We start from the raw sequence: 23337 nt of genomic DNA on the forward strand, positions 1-23337 counted from the left end.
GCCTGTGCGTGATGTAAACCAAGACATACTACGCACCTGTCATGAGTGTCCCCCGCCGTGATGTACCTGGTACATGGCTCCTTACATTTTTGAAAACTCATCGCGTCCGCGAAGAGGAGTTAACACTGCTCGAAGAGATCGCTGGAGAACGCGAGACGATAGGGCACAGATGATTCGCTATTCCTGAAGGAATGAAATCTGAGCGAAATGGCGCGCTGCACCCAGGTATATCATGCGCGCGCATGCGCAGGGTGGTGCTATGCGCCATTTGGCCAATAGGATTGGCGGGATGGTATAGGGCTTCAGACATTCGTCACACCAGAGGTGTTCCCATACGTGGTGACGTCACCGCAGCATCGAAGTGACCTATGATAGGGAACACATTTCTCACCTGCTTGGAGTGAGTGGTCTGCTTATCGCGAACAGCGCATTCATTATCGCCATCATCCGGACTGGAGAACCAGATTACGTTACAAAATGGTTTTATACACTGGTTGTTTGTAAAACGATGTGATTAATAAAAAGCCTTAGTTTCGCAGAAAACTATTAACATGAATCTACTGTACATGATTAATCATCTACGCATAACGTAAGTCACCGTGGTTCCATGGTGTAATGGTTAGCACTCTGGACTCTGAATCCAGCGATCCGAGTTCAAATCTCGGTGGAACCTAGGTTTTGTTTTCCGTAAGGTAAAGTCAAGTACTTGTGCTTATGCTTACACTTAAATGTATAATTCTAATAATATACAAGAAAACCAAATGAGCACTTAACCAAGCATTTGCCATCAAATATTGCCAGTGTGGAAGCTGTAATGCTGAAGTCACATGACTGAACTCACGGTTGGCTCCTCCTTTCTGCAAAGCTGAACTGGATCATAAAAGTAACATGCACTACTAACACTTGCTATGATTGGAAAGATAAAAACAAACTATTCATCCTGTTAAATAAGTTGATTCACAACTACATGTACAAGTTATCTACATGGCAGGAATTTAAAATGTATTTATAAGTAACTATGTTATATTGAATTAGTAAGTTTTGTATATGTGAAGTTATTTAAACAAATATAATATGGCCTATCATTCAGTTTTTGTAGGTCCTACATGTAAAGTCAGAGGGGCCCCACTTATACCATTTTGTCCCAGGCCCCATGATGTACAACTCCAAACACATTTGAACTGGCAATTTCTAGGCATTTTTGTGTGTAGTATTCATCAGACGGCCAGTGAATGGACAGTGGGTCAGCTGTTGGTAACCATAACCTTGACAAGTAACCTTAGTGCCTTTAGTAAAGTAAAGATTCTAGCATGGCTGAGAAAAAAGAGAGAGCTTGAGGCTTATATTTTGTAATATGGGAAGACAGATATGTGAAGGGTAGATATTTGGGATTGGGATGCATAAAATTAGGTTATAAAAACAACAGATTAAATTTAAAAAACATGATTTTAATTAATACACTGATTTTATATATGAAAATATAGGCATAACATAGATGTCCAGCCTCAGAAGCACTATTGTAATTCCTTTGGAAGTCTTGATTACTGTTATCATTAATATTTATTTAAACAATTTAACAAAAAAAAAATTATCCAACAGGGACAATCACCACTATTTAAATTAACTTAATTAGAGTAGGCCTACTACAACATATAATGGCTTAATATTTTGTATATTAGCCATTTTTAATTTCTAGTGTAATGAACGAAAATGAACAATTTACTGTGAATACAGATTGAAAGTTGTATAAAATATTGTCAGACGATGGATTTTTTTCTCCATTATTCTAAATTCATATTCCACAGCATGCAATTCTTGCATACATCATTTCAAATGTAATTCTTAAATCAGTTATTAACTTTGATTTGTGTATAATATCTCATAAGTTAAAATAAAGATTAAAGTGGGTTATTGTTGGTCAAGTAGCCTACTTTTAATTAAGTGCAGCTGATGACATGGTTAAAATTCAACCATGTAAATCTAGTATAGCTGATAAGATTTCAATGACGTCTTCAATTCTGACAATTTTTCATTAAAATTCCAAAATAAAACAATGTGAATTTGTATTGTAACAATGTGTATTTTCATAACAAACTAAATTGAATAATTATGTACTAAAATTTCCATAAATGTTAATACTAACTTGACGTCTATTTAAAAAAACATAGTTAAAGAAAGAAAATAAAATTAAAATTTTGGCTCAATTTGAACTATTTTGATACCACTTGATACTAACATGAGCGTACGACACAGACTAAACACACCTATGTATGTTGCGAACAGATCCGCCAGAGGAGGAAATTTTCAAACACATCATCGCTCTATTCTGTAACTCTTGACGGGACTCGATGAGTTACAGTAGAGCCGCTGCGACCGTCTTTTTATCCTTTCTTGCCTAGCCGACTCCCCCTACCTCCTCCTCCGCTTGCAGGATTGTATAAAGAACAAAATTCGGACTTGGGAGGGGGGTTGATGCGCTGAAGCTGAAATCGAGAGGCGAACCTAGGAAAGAGGAGTATTTCTACATGGGACTTTCCCCCCCTTCGTCCCTAAAAAGGAGGGGGAAATGTCATATTTTTAAAAGCGATATTTTTAAAATCGAGGATTACGCATAGGCTCAGCCGCCTATCTCCGAGGATATATATTTTAAATCGTTAAAAAATATGGCCGAGAACGTTCTGGATTCTGGCCCGCCTTCAGCGAAGAGGCCTAAACTGTCTTCCCCGGGTCTCTCTGCCTCAGTCAGCGATGGAAACGGTAAATATTTATTTAGTTTAATTTTTACTATACTGATTGCTTATTTTCTGTATACCTATGCACATTGAAGTCTTTAAGCGGGTAATGTGGTTTTCTTTTTTAGTTTTGTGCCAGGCTAGTTTGGAAAGCTAACGACGTCGGCTCCGCACGAGACTAGCGTTAGCTTGTCATTAGCTAGGTTAGCATTAGCGCTTCTCTGTCGATGTTTGGATTCACTCACAGCGGCTGCGTGCTGCTTTCCCTCAGCGAGGGACTGTGCTTGGTGTCAAATGGTGTAAATATAAATCTAACGGGTGTAAAGAAAATAATATAATGGTTCTACAGTCGCAATAACAGTAGTGTTGTTGTTGTTTTTTCTTCTGTGAAAAGCCTGTTTCGGTTTGGTTCCCTCTTGCAAAGAGTTGGGATCACTTCTTCAGATAATAAATATGATGTATAAAGATTCATTTAAACATTACATCAGTAATTAAGTTTCTACTAGTAGATTCTGAAAGCCTAGTATTCACATTTAATTAAAGCTCCTTTATTTACATATGATCGACAACCTGCTAAATTGTGAATCAATCAACTTCAAAACTTTCTGACTTCACTTGAACACCGTTGATTTCACAAACTAACTTACCCATGAACAGCGAACACAAACAAGGAACAGCATCTGTTCCTTGTGTTTTACGCCACATATATTCATGGTCCTTTTAATGTTAATAAATGTGATCAATGTTGGATAGCTGTGTGGTCAGCTAATAACAGACTGATGCTGAAGGCCTGCACTACAACTCCCTGACATTGTTAGCTAGATGCAAATCTCATTATTTTAAGGTCCAGAGGTTTATTCACTGGTTTGAACTTATTTGCTTGTTTATAAAGCTTGAATGGAAGAGGCTTCATTTTTGTGTGATTTGGAGAATACCAATGTACTTGTGTTGTGTTTGAGTGAGTTAGCTTGCTGGCTCAAATAGCCTTTTAGTGCGTCGGTCATTTTTCGGATCTTGATTTCCATTGTTCAGCCATAACACAACTGACGAGCCTGTCGCTTAAAAACAAACCATCAAACTACTTGAAACCTTGTCGATGCGAATTATTATCACACAAGTGTCCTGGTGTTTCTTATTAAATGTTACAGGTTAGCGTTATTAAACTAAAACCTTCAAAAGCGATGTACGTTTCTTTTGTCTCAAATGTTTTCAACCTTTTGTTTCAAAGTCTAGTTTGATCCGGTTCTGATACTGAAGGGAGTTTATTAAATTGCATAAATGTTAATGCATCCGATTCTAGCCTTTTTTATTTAACTTATTATTTTTTTTTTTTATGAGCAACATGCTCAGCATCCAGTTGTTTTGTCTGTGGAGTGAATGTGTGGTCCCCATCACAGCTGCTTCTCTTCATTTGTAAGACCAGCTCAATTTCTGGAGAAAATAGACCATTTCCACCTGTTTTACCAGTAACTGATTTGTCAGATAACATTGTGTGTAGATTTGGATTATTGTAGCACTTGCAAAGTATTTTAGTGGAATATTTTTTAAATGCATTCTTTTTAAGATTTAATAAATCTTATCACAATAAAATGGCATTTTAAATGAGCAAGCATCACCATCAAGTCTCACTGTCTTCAGAGTCTAAGTAGTGAGAGTACCCCAATACATTACATCCTAATTCAACCCCATGTACTTATATCTGTGTTTTTAGCTTCCTGTTAAACCACAGCCCGCCATTTCAGATAGTCATTAATAAACATGGCTGTCAGATTTCCAGCGATGTGGAAGTGGCACATCATTTTGGATTGGATGACAACTTTAGGTAGTGATGACAGGACGTACCCATTTTATTACACTCAGTTTTAGGATGCACTTCTAAAGTACAAATGAATAAATCACAAACTGTGTTTTCATAATATGTTGATAGAAAGTGGTCACGGTGGTCTCTTCTTAGCTTAATTTAGGATGATTTATCCATTTCAGCTGCCCATGCTGTATATTCATGCATTCTTAAGAGCCGTTCACACCGAGAACATTGAACGTAATAACTATTAAGCGTCCACACCAATGCATGATCAAATTCTGTTTATAATAATTGCACGCTGCAGTTATGTTAAACTCTTTAAAGTCGCCTGGATTCTCATTGGCCTGTTAATGTTTTTATCATTAATCACCTGGAGGAAAAAAAATGTTTGTTCCTCTGTGTAATTACAGATTCAGCATAGATTCTATATAATTATAGAATTTGAATTATTATTAAAATTATAGTTTGGTCTTCCATTGTGTGAACATGCCTTAATTGTATTTTTTCCATTATTATAAAAGCACTGATTTAAGTGATGTTGCACACAGATTTAAAAGTCATTAACGCAATGCATTTGTGAGTTCTGCCATAAAACGTCCATCGTAGGTCAGTGGAATGGAGAAAACTTGAAAGGTCTAGAGAAGGCACAACAGTGTAACATGTCCATGTAGCTCATTTACATGGAAAAGCCGTGCAGTGGAATGCAAAATAATAAAACATGCATTTTGTGTGAATGGCCCCTTTTTGTTTTCTCCCAATTAACTTTTCATTTGATGTATGTTTTTGTCAGGGTGTTCAGGTATATTGCTGAATCTATCCCAAAAACGAGGATACATTATGTATTATTCTCCCGTCATTAATACTGCTTCTAAATTCTCATTTCCTGCTGTAGATTTTTGCTCACTTTTTGACCTGGAGCATGACCTTCCAGATGAGCTGATCAGTTCCTCTGAGCTGAGCCTAGCAAATGGAGGGGACCTCGGCCAGTTGCATGGCAATTTGGGTAGTGGGGGCGGAGCCATTGGAGGAGCAGTGTCCAGTGGCCAGGATGCAGCGGCCAAACACAAGCAGCTCTCTGAACTCCTCCGGCATGGATCCGCATCTGCAGCACAGCAGCAGAGTGCGATGGGTAGCCCACCAGGAGCCTCGATGGGGCTTTTCGGGAATATGAAGGCTTCACCAGGTACTCAGGGCATGGGCCCGCAAGGACAGCAACGTCTTTCCCCGCAACAGGCCACGCTTATGCAACAGCAGCAAATGGCAGGGATGGTGGGCAACATGAACAGGAATATGCTCGGACATCAGAAAGGCAACGGTCAGCAGCAAGCAGGAGGGCCTGTGCCTCAGCAGCAAAACATGCTGGGAGCGCAGATGATGAACGGATCGCCCAGGATGGGACATCACAACCCAGGCATGGGCAGCAGCAGTAGTAACCTGTTAGCAGAGGCTCTTCAGCAGCACCAGACAGTAGGAGGTCAGGGTGGACTGAGGGCACAGCAGCCTGGAGCAATGAACAAGGTAATGTCAGCATCATCAATGTTGCTCGGAGACACCTCATAGAAATGCTTTGTTTCTGTGTGTTTTATTTCTAAAAAAAAAAATTGTGTGTTAATTTTCAGAATTGTACCAATATATTTAAGATGATAAATTATAACCAAATGATGGCAACTTTTTGGGGCATTAATCCCTCCCTTCTATCAACCTATTACTCACACAAGATCGCAGCAATTAGCAAATGACAACAATCCAATCAATTCCAGATGGACAAAATTATGCATTTCACCCTGATATACATTGCGATAGAGAAGAAAAAATGATTACAACGGTTTTATGCCGACTTTAGTAGCTTTCTCGTTTGAAGCACATAGCTATCTGGACTGGAATAGTGAGTATTTTTCTCACAGAATGTAGATTAGTACTTTCTTTGTAATCCACTTTAGAATGTAAATGATTATTAGATAATCATCTTACAAAATTTGTGCTACAACCCAATTCCTCATGATCTCATATTTCATAGGGCATAAAATCATGTCTATTTTTTCCTCCCAAATTCTATATTTTTGTTTGAATTTTTCTGGATTCTATTTTAATGGTTACAATTTTAATAATCAATCAATCAGCTGAATTCATCACATTTTTACATTTGACTAAATAGTTTAATTTAATGAAAATGTATTTAATCTACCAATAGTATTAAATTCGTTTTATATTTTCCAAAAAGTTTGTTGTCGTTTTTTTTTTAATTGTCTGGATTCTTTTTTATGATTTAATAAGAATTTCTCATCAAAGTGGGTGGTAATCAAGTAAATGTAGAAAACTTAAACAATTTCATGAATCTTTTAAAATGTAATCTAATAAAAAGCCTGTTGTACAGTAAATTGTTTGCAGAAAAAAGTTCTGTACAACAGGTTTACGGTTTAAATTAAAGGGTAAAAATTGTGTGATATTCCTTAAGTAATGTTTTATTAAGTTGTATTATTAATTGTATTATTTCTTTGAGAATGAAGCTTACTGTATAATAGTAATATATGTGTCATAATTTAATTGAATTAAACCAAACGTACATTTTGGGGCTTTATAGGGAAGACCTTTGAGTTGCTATGTGTATCTGACAATTGTTTTATCAAATTTGATCATATTTTAATTGAGAATCATTCTTATTTCCCTCTGTCTGTTGCAGATGGGGATGAATGCAGGTTCAGGCCCCTATGGTGGCCCGTATGGTCAGTCTGCCAGTCAGGGTCTGGGTGTTGCAGGGCTGGCCCCTCAGCTCCAGAACAAACCAGGTCTCCCCAACAGTGCGGCCCAGTTTAACCTCGACAAGAAGCCTGTGCAGGGCATGCCTGGCATGGTTTGTATTCAGTCATATAGACTTTAGACTCATTTAACAAGAAATCAACAAGATATCCTAATATCTGTTATTTTGTGATCTTTCACAGCAGGCTTCCCAGCCTTCCCCAGTGAGTGCTGCTGGAGGCGCAGGAGTGGCCGGCATGGTGCCTAACGCCCAGGGAACTCTCGGGCCCGGATCAGCTCCATCAGCTGTGTCTGCAACAGCAGTGGGAGGAGTTCCTCCAGCTGCGGACCTGGAAAAGCGCAAACTCATACAGCAGCAGCTGGTGCTTTTGCTCCATGCCCACAAGTGTCAGCGGAGGGAGCAGGCCAACGGGGAAGTAAGGCAGTGTAGCCTGCCCCACTGTCGCACCATGAAGAACGTCCTCAACCACATGACGCACTGCCAGGCTGGCAAATCGTGCCAAGGTGAGTGTATACACTGCACAGAATTGAAACAACGTGGCACTTTTGGTTCTGTTGTTAAGCAGTTCTGCCTATTCATATAACATGGTGCTAATACTAATATTAGGTTTGTGTTTTTATTGCTTTTCAGTGGCGCACTGTGCCTCATCCAGACAGATAATCTCTCACTGGAAGAACTGCACGCGGCATGACTGTCCAGTCTGCCTCCCGCTGAAAAACGCAGGAGACAAGAGGAATCAGCAGAGTGAGTGTGTGTATTAATTCAAAACATGCAATTTCATACATCTCACCTTACTTCGTAACCTTGTAATGTTTTTACTGTTAGAATCTTATCATTGTCTTCAGTGTTGCAAAATTTGACATTTGGACAATTGTAAGACTATTTTCAGATTAACATTGTATGGAAACTGTCACTTATTTTGATTTATTTGAGTTTTTTTTTTTTTTAAATGATTTCAGCTCTTCTAAGCTCCGGTGGTGTGGGGTTAAGTTCTTCTATGGGTAATGTAACTGGTGGTCCACCCAGTGCCCCCCATCTCAGTACCCCGGGCCAGATAGACCCCAGTTCCATTGAGAGGGCATACGCAGCCCTAGGCCTCACATACCAGGGAAACCAGGCTCCCCCTCAGCCTGTCCCGCAAACACAACGGGCAATGAACACAATGGGTAATGACAAACCCAGACTTCTAATTTTATTTGAACAACACTTTCCAGTATTTTTTTCACATTTTTCCACAGCCCCTTAAAAGTTTGGCATCAGTAAAGTGTTTTGTTTTAAATACCATTATTCAGCAAGGATGTGTTAAATTGATCAAAAGATAAAGACATTTATTTTATATATACGTTTTCATTGGAAATTAAGTTTTGCAGTGGTACCTGTAAAAATTTATAGCCTGAATGCACTGTAAGTCGCTTTGGATAAAAGCGTCTGCTAAATGCATAAAAAAAAAATTACCTATTCTCATGACCTTTGTTATTACAGGAGCAAATCCCATGGGAGTAAACGGAGCAGTGGGTGGTCAGTCTCAGAATCAGCAATCTAACCTTCTCCAGGAAACCATGTTGCATCTGAATATGAGCTCGCAGAGGTAAGCAAACCCTTGGGTTCTTCTTCCGTAACTAGTCGCCGTCTACTTCTCTGCATTCAGTTGGTCTTAAAATCTCACAGTAACTAATCCACAGAAGCAAGTGTATGTCAGCTTTGGCAAGTTCATATATAAACATAGAATGGTTTTCACTCCTCTTTCCTCAGTCTGATGAATGACAATGCTGTGGGTGGTGTGGGGTCGATGCCTCTGGCCAACCCAGCAGCCAGTGGTGGCATGAGGAAGAACTGGCATGAGGACATCACCCAGGATCTACGCAACCACCTGGTGCACAAACTGTAAGTTATACACTGCTATGTGAAAATTATGCTGAACAAGGTACATTTTGTGTTAGTCACTTTTTAAAGTTTTTTTTTTTTTAAATCAGATACTGAAATTTAATAATTTAATATTTGTTATATTGATGTGGGTTGGTTGTCAGTTGTTGTTTTTCATTACTGCTGTGTTATTACAATTTATTTCTTTTAAAATAAATTGATCTTGCCATGAAAATAGCCCTAGATGCTGGTGTGGCACAAAAAATAAATAAACAAACAAATAGATAAATAAATTCTAGTGGAAGAACAAGTACTTCAATTGATTTATAATAAACAGCAATTTATTAATAAATATTACTACCGATAAATTACCAATAAAAACCAAGGCTTTTGATATTCAGTTGATATTTATTTCTTCTCCTTTGCTGCTCTTCAATTTCTTCAGAGTCCAGGCCATTTTTCCCACTCCAGATCCTGCTGCACTGAAGGACCAGCGGATGGAGAATCTAGTGGCCTATGCGCGTAAAGTTGAAGGGGATATGTATGATTCTGCTAACAGCAGGGTGAGGGTATTGTCTTGTTGCCTGTTAATGATTTGTGTTTAATTGTAATCACTGATTTGCCACCATTTATACATCACATTTTTCAGGCCGAGTATTATCACCTGCTGGCGGAGAAGATTTATAAAATCCAGAAGGAACTGGAAGAGAAGCGAAGGACACGGTTACAGAAGCAGGGCATGATGCCTACACAGCCTGGTATGTCCCCCACTGGGCTGCAGCAAGGGCCCACTGGGATTGGTCAGACAGGGTCACCCACTGGACTGCCTTCTAGTGAGTACTCCTCCACTAAACTTGTCTCTCTTTGCGACCAATTAGCAGGTACCTAAATGCCTGCCATGCTATAAAAAAAAAAGAGAAGGCCTTTCAATTTTTCCTTTCCAAACATCTGGTCCTAAAGGAAATATGCCAACAGAATAGAAAACTGGTCCAGCAATTTCACAGGGTCTTGTTTTTTTGTTTTGCCCTTCTACCTGCAGATGGCCCTCTCTCGGATCCTTCAGTGGTGCGGCCTATTGGTCAAAACCAGATGTTTAACAGGATGCAGAATGCTACTGGTCTGTATATATATCATAAACATGTATTTGTGTTTACTGAGATATTCAAAATGTTTCATTTTATATACGTGTACACTATTGATCACATTTTCTTTTTTTAAGATTATCAAAAGTGACAGAGACTTTAGCGTTGTAAAAAAAAACAAAAAACAAAAAACAATTTCCAAAAAAATGCTTTTTCTTTTGACCTTTCTGTTCACCAAAGAATACTGACAAAAATGAGAATACATCATGATTTCCACAAAAAATTAAGACTGAAGACTGGTATGATTAGCTTTGCCATCACCAGAAAATAATAACATTTATTTGATATATTAAAATAGAAGAATATTGTTTATTGTTTAACAATATTACTGTTTTTACTTTACATATGTATGTATATATGTATTTACTTTTTTTCTGTTGTGCATTGCAGGCATGAACCAATTTGGGAACCATATGGGAATGCAGTCCATGAGCCAGAGATCTACACCACCTCTTCCAAACAGCACACCTCTTAACCAGGTCATTATCAATCACCTTTATTTATATAGTGCTTTAAACAAAATACATTGCGTCAAAGCACTGAACAACATTCATTTGGAAAACAGTGTCAATAATGCAAAATGATAGTTAAAGGCAGTTCATCATTGAATTCAGTTATGTCATATCTGTTCAGTTTAAATAGTGTCTGTGCATTTATTTGCAATCAAGTCAATGATATCGCTGTAGATGAAGTTTACATTACTGTGACTGGAAGCGATACCTTTTGTAGTTTTGTGGTTTAAGTGTGTGCACAAAATATTTCTTCTAAATGTTGAATGCTTTGGCTATTTCAGGGAAGCATGGGGAGTGTGAGGATGCCTCAACCGAATGTTGCGCAGATGCAAAATCAGTACATGCAAACTGGACCATTTCAAGGTTCAAATCCTGTTCTTGGGGCTGGATCTGTTGATATGGCACACCCAGGAAATATCAGCCCTGTCACTCAAGTAAGAGGGCATAGATGTTCTCCGAATTGTATTACATTGGGCGAATATTACTTCTAATATTACACATCAATACATATTATATTTTTGGTAGACATGTGGTTCTAGGCTTAGTCATTACACATTCTAGAGCTGCAATGCATCATGTATGGTACTTGCTCAGAACTGCATCATGAATGCATTCTTAGTGTTTGCCCTATTTTATTTTGTCAGCAGGAGCAAATGCCTACTTTATCATCTTTACCAATGGGCAGTCCTTTAGCCCAGCCGGGGTCTGTTGGAGGGGCAGGCAGCGGGTCCTCAGTCGGCTCTCTGGGTCCCAACAGCATGAGTCGGGTTCCTCCATCGTCCACCACAACGCAGTCAATCAACCTCCCCCAATGCTCACCCTTCCACCGGAATTCTCCTTCCCCAGCTCATAGCCGCACACCCACACCCACACCGGGCTCCCAGACACCCCAGCCTCACACACCCAACCTACCCCAGTTAGCCACGAGCGGCAGTCAGCAGCAGTTACCTCTGTCTGCCAGTTCTGACAATGCCATGCAGCCTCAGCAGCAGTCATTAGGAGGGACTCCTCCTCCTGTGTCTCATAGTGGCCTCTCTACGCCAAATGCCAGCCAGCATCCCCGCACTCCAGTGAGTAATGTGTGTTTGGTATCATTAAGATACCTCATTTATAAAATCTAACCTAGAATTGATCCTAAATGTGAGTGTTTGACAACTTCTGAAATGTTTCTACGAATAATTAATAAAATGTCCATAAATGTTGCACAAAAATATTCCTTAATGCATTCCAATTTAAGAGGAAATTTTTTTACATTTACAGTTTTAAAGGGATAGTTCACAGACAAAAAAAAATTATCCCATGATTTACTGCCCCTTAAGCCATCCTGGGTATATATGACTTTCTTCTTTCAGACGAATACAAAAAATGTCCTGGCTTTTCCAAGCTTTATAATGGCAATGAATGGTAGTTAAGATTTTGAAGCCCCAAAAATTGCATCTACCCATCATTACTCCACATGGCTCCGGGGGTTAATAAAGACCTTCTGAAGTGAATTGATGCATTTGTGTGAGAAAGATATTCATATTTAAAAAAAACTATAAACTGTGATATCTAGCTTCCACTAACTGTTGTACGTGCTTTCTTGAGAGATCTGATAGTATTTGTCTGAAATAAGAAAAATTGGGGTAATTTTAATTTTTTGGTGAACTATCCCTTTAACAAATGCATCAACTCCACATTTCAAATGGCTACAAATTTCCCTTTATGGTTTAGAAGTATGGCATCCATAATCAAGCTTAAACCTAAAAATATAAATGTACTTAATTATTTATCAGAAAATCATAGATAATTAACTAATTCATTTAAGTGATGTTTTCACTTGTGGCCTCAGGTTTGGATCTCCATACACTTAATTTTTGACCTTTTTTTTTTTTTTTTTTTTTCTCTGTCTTAAGTTGTCTCATAAGGGTTCTGTACCAGTGGATGACCAGGCAGCTACCCCTGCCTCCGTCAGCAGTGCAGACACATCATTTCAGCAGGGTCCTTCAGACTCCACAGACACCCTTGAGCCTAAGATGGAGGTCAAGCAGAAAGTAGAAGAGGATGAGGATGAAGAAGGCATGGCCGGAGGTAAAACTGGAAAACAAGAAGATATTAAATCTGAGGAAAAGCCTGAGGTGAGAAATGGAAGTTTCATTTTTATTAAATTAAGAATTATGAAGTCTAAAGAGTATTAATCCCCCCCCATTTCTTTAAAAATGATTCCACTTGGAATAACTGCTTTCTTTGTGATTTATCAGATAAAGAAAGAGGAGCCGGGTGATGGTGTGCCAATGGAGACTAATTCCACTGCAACTGGGTTGGACAAAAAGCCAGAGATAAAGACTGAGCCTAAAGAAGAGGAGGGTTCAGGGTCTACCGCAAACCACAGTTCACCTTCTGGAGTCCCTAACAAAAAGAAAAGTATGATCAGAACCCGCCTTTGTATTTTAGCTGCTAGAGTTGTCTTCAGTATCAAACCAACCACTGGTATGCATTCTTATGCATTATGCATAAAATGGGCAACAATTAAAAAGCAATGCAACATATTTAATCTCACACATCAACAGATACATTTTACTCTTTATTTGACCACAGATATGATTGTAATTTGATGCTTTAGGTTTGCTTAAATTGAATCTCACCATTAGTAATAGGGCCTTTTGCACGCCGGAACCTTATCATATTACCAGAACTAATTGTGGAACTACCCACTTTTGGGCGTTTTCGCAGAATAAGAACTAGGTATGATTTTCATACTGGACTGCCTCTTTCAAGAACCCAATTAACTCCTACTCTGGAGTAGTGTCCAACCAGTGCAACTGGTACTAACCGTGACGAAAGTAGACATTGATTGGCCAGACGCATTCGAAAATTTCCTCACCTGCCATGATTTGAAACACAGTGTAACATACTGTAAACATTGTGTCAACTTATTTCGCAAGTATGATGAACAGTGATAAATTTACAGATGCTGAAGTGCAGGCACTTGTAGCAAATGTAGCACTGTCAGTTGTTTACATTTATAAAGTATATCTTTGCGACTTTACGGATCTTCTACATGCACAAACGGCTTTTAACACTCCAAAGACAAAGGAAAACATGAAATCCCATTATATGACTCTGTTAAATGTTTACTATTGCATGTATTTTCTTAGGATTTTGTAGTAATTCAGTTTTTTTCTTAATTGCTTTGTTGTCAGTTTTTAAGCCAGAGGAGCTGAGGCAGGCCCTGATGCCCACACTGGAGTCTCTTTACCGCCAAGACCCTGAGTCTCTGCCTTTCCGCCAGCCTGTGAACCCTTCACTTCTTGGAATACCAGTACGTCTGCCTGTCTGGTCACAACCACCTTAATATAGTTTTGTTTTTGACTTAACATAACCGTACTATTAAGGGATAATTCACAGTTTTATCAAGCAGTTTTGTATTGTTAAACTGTTAATTAGTGCTGCATGGGTCAAGTCAAGTCACCTTTATTTATATAGCGCTTTTAACAAAATACATTGCCTCAAAGCAACTGAACAACATTCATTAGGAAAACAGTGTGTCAATAATGCAATGCAATAATGCACCACAAATCAAAGTGGAATCAAAATCATGATTAGATAGAAGCTGCTATTGTCATGCGTATCTTTCAATGAAGCACGGTTCTGTGATCAGAAGTAAATCTCCATCCGAAGGCCAGAGGGCGCTCTCGTGCTGAAACTCCAAATACGCCTTCGCAGAAGAAACCCAGGAAATGTCTATGGGGTAGCTGGATAAACAGAAGATTTAACTGCTTTTATTGATTCAACGTGACTAATAAACATTTTACAATATATGGTTTATCTGAGTTATTAGGGGCCAAGCACCTATTGTGTCCATTAGCATGATTTTCTTCTTCTGCCGCAAGCCTATGGCAGCCCATAGAACCGCTTGTGGGAAAGTTGTGAATTTTGGCACACTGATATAGGACAGTGAGAAAAGTCACTATAGAAAATTTGGAGTCTCTAACTTAAACTTCTCCAAAGTTGCACACAAATTTATGCTAACTTATGAATCGCTTTTACTATGAAATATGTTGCCTGCTTTATTCTGTGTAAGAAAGCACACCTCACAGAAGAATTTATTTCAAACACTCGACTGCCGTTATGAAGTGAGTTTGGAGTAAAGATATGTTATTAAATGTATTTTCACATACTTTCAGGTGGAGCAGAATCTGCTACACAGAGCTGTAGTTAACTGAGAAGCTACGTAAACCGCTTTCATTATCGCAAACGATTTCTTTAATTTCATAATCACGCAATAATATCGTCTGAGATTGGAATTTTTTTTTTGTTGCGTAACTTGTCAGTGATTTACAGCTCTGTGTAGTAAATGCTGCTTCACCTGAAAGCATGTGATGATAATTGACTATTGATTACAGAACTATCTTTACTGAATAAATGCGCAGGATAATTTTTTATCTAATAGAGAAAAGCGCATGCCACAGCCCCTTTTTTCTATTTTCTCAAATCATGTAGCTCTGATTTCATTTGCATTTTTCTTTTTTTATGGCAAAGCTGAATTTTTGTAAAAAAAAAAAAATACTGACCGTAAAGGTTTAAATGATCAAATGTGTATATAATTGGGAATGTGCATTATTGGTAGGGGTCCATTGTGGGATTTCAAATGCATTCTAAATGCTGAAAATGAATGTATTAAGTTAATTCTCTCACATGTAGATGGATATTTCTACTTAACTAATATTCAACACTTTTGACGAATTGTAGGACTATTTTGACATCGTGAAGAATCCCATGGACTTGTCTACTATCAAACGGAAGCTCGACACGGGCCAGTACCAAGAACCATGGCAGTATGTGGATGACATCTGGCTCATGTTCAACAACGCCTGGCTGTACAACCGCAAGACATCACGTGTCTACAAGTGCTGCTCCAAGCTGGCGGAGGTGTTTGAGCAGGAGATCGACCCGGTCATGCAGAGCCTTGGCTACTGTTGTGGGAGGAAGGTAAGATGGAAAGTGCAGGAGTGTTTACACACATTAAATTGTATGAAAAAAAATGTTTTTTTCTGTCTGTAGGCTGATTCATAGTTTTGTTTTGACCGCAGAGTTAGTTATAACATGAGTTTTGTGTCATAGCACAGATTCAAGAATATATTTATCTGAAAGATGCATGGAACTGATCTGTATTTCCAAACATTTAAACAGACACTGACTAATATTTTTTTTTTGTTCTCTCTCACAGTATGAGTTTTCTCCCCAAACGCTGTGCTGCTATGGGAAGCAGCTATGCACTATACCACGAGATGCTGCTTACTTTAGTTATCAGAACAGGTAAGGAACTTAAAACTGAGGCCAGTATCAACAGACACACAAGCATACATCTATATCTGAATGACCCATTTAATGATTATTACAAATGCATGGAAAACAAGTTACACAGCTTTTTTTTCCACTGTACCTGGCCACATAAAGTGAACTGACAATTTCACCACAGCTGATAAGCGTGTCTTCTTATCCCACCTTTTCCACCAATCAGTCCATTGTAAAACCCTGTGTGAAAAGACTTGGCATTTTAAAGTGTCCTCCTTTTTTGCTAAATATAATTAAGACAATTTTATTAGGATCATATATTATTTATGTTCTAATGTATTTAAATCTCCTGACATCCTCTTAAAATTTTTGTCAAAAGTTTCTTGAACCAAAAATAGTAAAAGAAATTTCACAAGGTCATTTTTCACCCTCTCTGTGGTCCTTTAACTTAAATGGCCTGTTTGTGTCCTGTATAACTAATTTTGGTTAGTCATATGTTAATGTTTTCATAGTACATAGATACATTTCAAATAAAAGAGATGTATTTCTCATTATATGACCCATTTAATGTCATGATTTTCAGTCATTTAATTTCAGTAATTGTTTGTTAGCCTATACAAAATGTATAACTTTGCACTTTCATTATCATTAATGCCAGTGCAATGAAAGTAGCAATTCTCATTTGTTAAAGGGACATCTTTAAAATGCCTTTTTGCTTGACATTGTTGCTGCAGTCTTTTTGTTCATGTTTAATGTGCTCATGTGTCCATAAGTCTCAAAACCCTTCGCAATTGTATCTGCTCCTGTTTTGCTATAATGGGTTTTCCTCATTATACATGTAAATGCTAATCTGTGCTTTGCTTTGGCTTTCTGATTGTCTCTGTTGTCTCCCTCCTTATCCCTCCATTTCTTTCCTGTCTAATGTTTTCCTTTGTCAACCCTTTTCTTTCCCCCTGTACTTTGATGTTTGTGTCTGCTATCGCCTGCTTTCATCTGCACCTAAACCCCTCCCTGCTCAAAATCCCCTGCTCAAAAATCCTGCATTATGGCTGGCTCCTCTGACGACGATCCTGTCCTGCGCTCCCCCTTTGGCCTGCTTGCCCTGTCCTGCCTTGTCCTGCACTGATTGGTGGCTACCTCCTCATTGCCTGTCTGTGATTGGCTGTGGTGTTGGCGCATGGTGTAGTTCACCAAAATATGGGCTTCTTGCTGGCAGGTATCACTTCTGTGAAAAGTGTTTCAATGAGATCCAGGGAGAGAGTGTGTCTTTGGGAGATGACCCATCCCAACCTCAAACGTAAGTGATTTCTTTCACACTATTTATAATCAGTTTTTTATAACAGTTTGATCTTTTTTTTTTGTCAGTTCCTTCTATGTACAGTATCAGTTTTAGTAAGACTTATGCCACAGAATTTCTTGTGATAATGTCACATATCATGAGTTAAACCAGTTTACAGATGTAGTACATTTTCTATCATGTTCTGTCAGACAGACAGGTTTAAAGGTTTATTTATTATCTGCATTCAACTACACAAGTAATAAGGACAAGCATTTACTCCACTGACTTCAGAATGTGGTTTTAGTCATACACACACACAAATCAAGTGTAAATGCACCCAGAACTCATTATGTAGTCAAGTGGCAACCATTTTCTGAACACAGAAAATGCGTAGTAATTGCCATGTAAAAGGCTAATGTAAAAAAATAAAACTTGAGTTTTTGAAGCAGACGATAACTGGATCTTTGATACTGCAGAATCCTTTCCTTGTTTTAATAGTTCTACAATTTGCATGCATTTCCAGATCGATCAACAAGGATCAGTTTGAAAAGAAGAAAAACGACATGCTCGACCCTGAGCTGTAAGTTCATATCACCTTGATTCCAGTTTTGTTTGCTCTTTAAAATTCTCAGGATTAATGCTTTTCCCCCTCTCGTTTTCTCTGTAGATTTGTGGAATGTAAGGATTGTGGTCGTAAGATGCATCAGATCTGTGTTTTGCACCATGACACTATTTGGCCATCAGGGTGAGTTTTGTGCAAAGAAATTGAATATGACTGTCAACTGACAGTGCTCTTTGAATGGTGTTTCTAACCACATCATTTATTGTTCCCTCTTTTAGCTTTGTGTGTGAAGGCTGTTTGAAGAAGTCCAACAAGACCCGTAAAGAAAATAAATATGCTTCAAAAAGTATGTAATTCCATTTCGATGTTTTCTTCCCACTGATAGTCCAATTAACAAAGACATTTAAACGGCATTTGTTTTTGTTTTTTTTCTTTATGAACAGGGCTTCCACATACCAAACTAAGCATCTACTTGGAAACGCGGGTTAATGACTTTCTGAAGCGACATAATCACCCAGAATCTGGTGAAGTCACTATTCGTGTTGTTCATGTCTCAGACAAAGTGGTGGAAGTCAAACCAGGCATGAAATCTAGGTGAGACTTATTACGACCACACACTCACGTTTAATATAACTCATTCATTTGTAGGATGTTTCAAGAATTGTTCCCTCAAAACAGTCAGTCATTTATATTTTTGCTTTGAAGCCAAATTTGTTTACTCTTGTGTGTTTATGATGATTTACAATGTAAACTATAAATCGAGTTGGGCCTATAAATTATAATAACTGTCATCAGTGCTTGTTTGTCTGCTTGAATTTTAATGACATCCTTTTCACAGGTTTGTGGATAGTGGAGAGATGGCAGAGTCTTTCCCTTACCGAACGAAAGCTTTATTTGCATTTGAGGAGGTTGATGGTGTCGATGTCTGTTTTTTTGGTATGCACGTGCAAGAGTATGGCTCAGATTGTCCACCCCCTAATCAAAGGTCAGGCATATGTACCTGCTTTTTATTATTTGATGGGTCTGTTTTTGTTTCCTGCTAAAGCCCCCCCCCCACTTCTATCCTTTAGACGGGTTTACATATCCTACCTGGACAGTGTCCACTTCTTTCAGCCACGCAGTCTGAGAACAAGTGTGTACCATGAGATTATTTTAGGATATCTGGACTATGCCAAAAAACAAGGGTAAGATGATGCTCCCCTATCCTACTGTGTCAGCTACTCGACTCGTGTTAACAGCCTTGTGAAATCTTATTTAAACCTTTTGTTTATTTGGTTTTATTCCCTTTTAGTTTTACCACAGGTCACATCTGGGCCTGCCCTCCTAGTGAAGGAGATGATTACATCTTCCACTGTCACCCTCCAGACCAGAAGATACCCAAGCCGAAGCGGCTGCAGGAGTGGTATAAGAAGATGCTAGATAGAGCTGTAGCAGAGCGCATTGTCCATGACTACAAGGTAATTTTTGGATACTTTGTTTATCAGCTTATATACAAGTGTAAACAAAATGTGCTGAAGTATTGAGTTTTTTTTTTTTACAGGACATCTTCAAACAGGCAACAGAGGATCGTCTCACTAGCGCCAAAGAACTGCCATATTTTGAGGGTGATTTCTGGCCCAATGTGCTTGAAGAGAGCATCAAAGAGCTAGAGCAAGAAGAGGAGGAAAGGAAGAGGGAGGAGAACAGCACATCCAATGAGATTGTTGATGTTAGTCTTTAAGCTCTCGCTTACTCTGATTTGTTCCCTTGTTAACGTGCTTTTTTTTTTTTTACACAACTTTGAACATTTCTCACTGATTTCCAGACAATAAAAGGTGACAGCAAAAATGCCAAGAAAAAGAACAACAAGAAGACAAGCAAGAACAAGAGCAGTTTAAGTCGAGCCAACAAAAAGAAGCCTGGGATGCCAAATGTGGCCAATGACCTTTCACAGAAACTCTATGCCACAATGGAAAAGCACAAAGAGGTATGAAGATGACGAATGCCTAATTTCAATAGCTATGTTTCCATCCAAAGAGGCTAAATTAACTTGTGCACAAAACTGAAATATCGCATAAAATCATTTGCGAATAAAGCAACATCCAAGTCCAAGAGAACAAAAACGTCACTTCCTGATACGCTGGCACTAAATATCTCTAAGAAAACTAGGAGAGGCCACTGAATATAATAATTTTCATATGTAATAAATTACTTGCGCTTCAGAGAGAGCAAACGTAACACAATAAACTCGGTCATTGCTTTTAGAGGTGGATGCCTGCTGTTTGGGAACGCAGTCATGTAAGACCGTATCTATACAGAAATACTTTTGATGACAGACTTTCCTCAGGCATTACAGAACGTCCAAAACAACATAGATGCTGTGAATAAGATCTGTTGGCTGGTTAGTCAGTTTATCCCATCTCACAACGCAGTCGCATGACTTTTTCAATGCGCATTGTGTAATTTATTTGGTAAATGTGTTTCCATTGTAGTTTATGTGCATTAGTTTTTATTGGATAAAAAGTTTGTCCTACTTAGTTGGATTAACCACTGGATAAAAAATTTATGCGCATCTTATATGTTCATCCAGCGTTTTTTTTTTTTATGCAAAAATCCAAAATGTGCATAAAAAAGGTCAATGGAAACATAGCTAATGTACAATTTTTAGTTTTTGTCAAGTTAATATTAGGGCTGTCACTTTTGTGAAAAAATCATTTTTCAATTTTTAAGACATAAGTGTTCATTGAATCGATTGTAAAATCGATTTTCCATGTCTACAAAAAAACACGTTTCCTTTTTTTAACATCAAATAACGGACGAACGTAAAGAGAGCGCTGGGAACGCACAAGTCAGCATTATTTATTGGCATGAAGTCTTGTGCAGTAGAACAAACATCAACAGGAGTGCAACATTCTCTAAAAAATATATATGCAGAGGGGATGGCTGCCATAACAAAAGAAAAACATCACTGCAGGCTTCAACATGGCTGCATTTATTATTTAAGCAATTCAAAAATCTCTAAGATTATTTTAAATAATGATTCAATCCATTTCAAACAACTGTTCAAAAAACTCAAGTCGATCAACATTTTCGGGGTCCAGAGCAGAGCGTTTTTTTTATTCACTATATGTCCAGCTTTTGAGAAGACGCGCTCCGACCGCACTGATGCCCCAGGGACACTCAAGTACAGCTGCGCAAGGTGGTATTACTGCCAATTTTCCATCACAAAAGCCGGTCGCTGTCAGCTTGCAATGGTCCTTTTCATAACTCAGAATCTCCTGTAACTAGATGCCAGAATGAGGTGAATTTGCGTCTACCACGCCGCGAGACATCCAGACGCACCTAAACGCATCTTTACATTGACTTTTTTTTTGGTTGGTCCGATCGATTGTGCAATCAATTTTCGAACTAAAAGTGACAGCCCTAGTTAGTATATGTATTTTTCTTAATATTTTCTTATCGTTTTCTTCCTTGCAAGGTGTTCTTTGTTATCCGACTGATTGCGGCTCCCAATTCCAATTCTCTCCTGCCCATTGTTGACCTGGATCCTTTGATGGCATGTGATTTGATGGATGGTCGTGATGCCTTCTTAACACTTGCACGGGATAAGCACCTGGAATTTTCTTCTATGCGGCGCTCCAAATGGAGCACCATGTGCATGCTGGTGGAACTGCACAATCAGAGCCAGGACCGCTTTGTCTATACCTGCAATGAGTGCAAGCACCATGTTGAAACTCGCTTCCATTGCACTGTTTGTGAGGTGAGGACTATAGAAAGGAGTGGGTGGGAAAATGGCATAAGATTAAGACTTTTCTGGTCGACTAGTATTTGTTTATTCGAAGCATTAGCCGACTATTAGTCTCACTTTTATTAATAAACAATATAAAAAACATAATGATGAACCTTTAATTGTCTACATAGCCTAATAAGCACTCAAGTGTACGCAAAAATGGCTTGCCATAGGGTACCGGCAAATATAATAATTATGACTGTGTTAGGGAAAACAGCAATTACACTGCATTAAAGTTGTAATAATTTATTGATACACTAGTGCTTTCTGTTATCAGTTTAAGAGATGAAGTCGGCGACACTTGTCATCTATGCAGTATGCATGTTTTCTATGCATTACATAATCTTAGAATATTTGTTTTCTATTTGAATTGGTTCATTTAAAATTTTCACTCTCTATAGATATATTTTTCATGTCTGTAATAAGGTAAGAATACACATTTTCGAAGTGACATGCTCAAGTTCATAGAGTCCGAGATGGTAGGAAGTGGATTCCTGTTTGCTTTAATTATTTTACAAAAGCACAAAGTTTAATTTGTTATTCTGAGTGAAAAAATTCTGACCAAAAATTACGAAGTATCTTAAGAGCAAATAATCGCAGCAGCGCCTATACTAGTTTCTATACTGTAATAAATGATATGACCATTAGCACTGCATCATTCTTAAATTTTATTTATTGCGTTTACTGTATTAACATTTAAATTCATTCTGCTTTTTATTCAGTTTAGCTGCAGATATAGCCTAGCACGTCTATAAGTTCTATGAGCGTGCTATCGCTTCTCTTTCATTGCAAAAATTTAATCTCATTTTCATAAAATTAAATGCTATAGTAGCTATTTATCTTTTACTCTCCATCAGTGAATGATGATTCTGAAAGAAAACGCGCCCGACGTCTGTTTGATATAGCAACAAACAAATAAACCTTGTGCTTTATTTCAAGGTTGTTGTTAATGCTATGGTTATTTTAACAGGTTCCTTCGTAAATTTGATTCAGAGTCATTGTTATAACACATTTATCATTCAATGGAACTGTGTATGCTTTAGACAATTTTTGCTCCGTCAATACAATAAATAAGCAGTCTTTGACTGCTTAGGTAATGCTGTCATTATGACCGAGAGCCATTGGAAAAACTACAGAAAAGTAAAACTACTTCAATTTAGCATTACTGGCCGTGAGTACTAAGGAGAGATCACACATCAGCCGCTTAAAAAAATTTGTCAGTGAGACAAACGGAGCACAAGCACAGTGACTGGCGGTAAATGAGCGTGTGAAGGAGAGATGCGAGACACAAACACTATTCAAGGTCTCCATTCATTTGTGCTTCTAGTAATTTGATGTGTTTGAAAGCATTGAATCGCTATAGAAATCGCAGTTCATTCACTTCTTAGCATTTTACGATTACTGTCCGAAATCCACAATTCATGATTCAAAAATCCATGTTCAAGAGGGTTTGTAATCGATGCGTTGAGAAAACGAGTGAATCGCTACACCTCTAATATTTCAGATGATAAGCAATATTTAAGGTTGATGAAAGTTAGGTGAGTGTATGGATGTCCTGCCCGATATACTATATTACCACATAGACCATCCGTTAACGATTTGTCCATCACGGACTATGTGAATTCACCACTTTGTGTGG

The 23337-nt window shown here is 38.2% G+C and overlaps 1 protein-coding gene and 1 non-coding gene across 10 annotated transcripts in view; both read left to right on the plus strand.

The window, feature by feature from the left end:
• Positions 1-601: 601 nt before the first annotated feature.
• trnaq-cug (transfer RNA glutamine (anticodon CUG)) lies at positions 602-673 on the plus strand. Its single transcript has one exon. It is a non-coding gene; the product is annotated as a tRNA-Gln (tRNA).
• Positions 674-2265: 1592 nt separating this feature from the next.
• Positions 2266-23337, plus strand: part of LOC128025190 (histone acetyltransferase p300) — a 26516-nt gene continuing 5444 nt past the window's right edge. Inside the window, exons 1-30 of one of the 9 annotated variants that reach the window (XM_052611266.1) lie at positions 2266-2757; positions 5429-6054; positions 7217-7387; positions 7476-7797; positions 7925-8038; positions 8254-8460; positions 8777-8882; positions 9047-9178; positions 9603-9720; positions 9807-9990; positions 10197-10274; positions 10690-10778; positions 11093-11245; positions 11456-11881; positions 12707-12928; positions 13052-13214; positions 13994-14112; positions 15543-15782; positions 16021-16109; positions 17275-17385; positions 17891-17947; positions 18035-18112; positions 18208-18275; positions 18373-18523; positions 18768-18914; positions 19000-19113; positions 19221-19386; positions 19470-19637; positions 19734-19895; positions 21387-21668. In XM_052611266.1, coding sequence (XP_052467226.1) covers positions 2664-2757; positions 5429-6054; positions 7217-7387; positions 7476-7797; positions 7925-8038; positions 8254-8460; positions 8777-8882; positions 9047-9178; positions 9603-9720; positions 9807-9990; positions 10197-10274; positions 10690-10778; positions 11093-11245; positions 11456-11881; positions 12707-12928; positions 13052-13214; positions 13994-14112; positions 15543-15782; positions 16021-16109; positions 17275-17385; positions 17891-17947; positions 18035-18112; positions 18208-18275; positions 18373-18523; positions 18768-18914; positions 19000-19113; positions 19221-19386; positions 19470-19637; positions 19734-19895; positions 21387-21668 — 5157 coding nt within the window. In that variant the 5' untranslated portion in view covers positions 2266-2663. Of the gene's footprint in view, positions 2758-5428; positions 6055-7216; positions 7388-7475; positions 7798-7924; positions 8045-8253; positions 8461-8776; positions 8883-9046; positions 9179-9602; positions 9721-9806; positions 9991-10196; positions 10275-10689; positions 10779-11092; positions 11246-11455; positions 11882-12706; positions 12929-13051; positions 13215-13993; positions 14113-15542; positions 15783-16020; positions 16110-17274; positions 17386-17890; positions 17948-18034; positions 18113-18207; positions 18276-18372; positions 18524-18767; positions 18915-18999; positions 19114-19220; positions 19387-19469; positions 19638-19733; positions 19896-21386; positions 21669-23337 lie in introns of all 9 variants that reach the window. The other 8 variants (XM_052611272.1, XM_052611273.1, XM_052611263.1 and 5 more) reach the window with 8 other exon arrangements.

The sequence above is a fragment of the Carassius gibelio genome, chromosome A12 (genome assembly GCF_023724105.1).
Source record: "Carassius gibelio isolate Cgi1373 ecotype wild population from Czech Republic chromosome A12, carGib1.2-hapl.c, whole genome shotgun sequence".
Lineage (NCBI taxonomy): Eukaryota > Metazoa > Chordata > Actinopteri > Cypriniformes > Cyprinidae > Carassius > Carassius gibelio.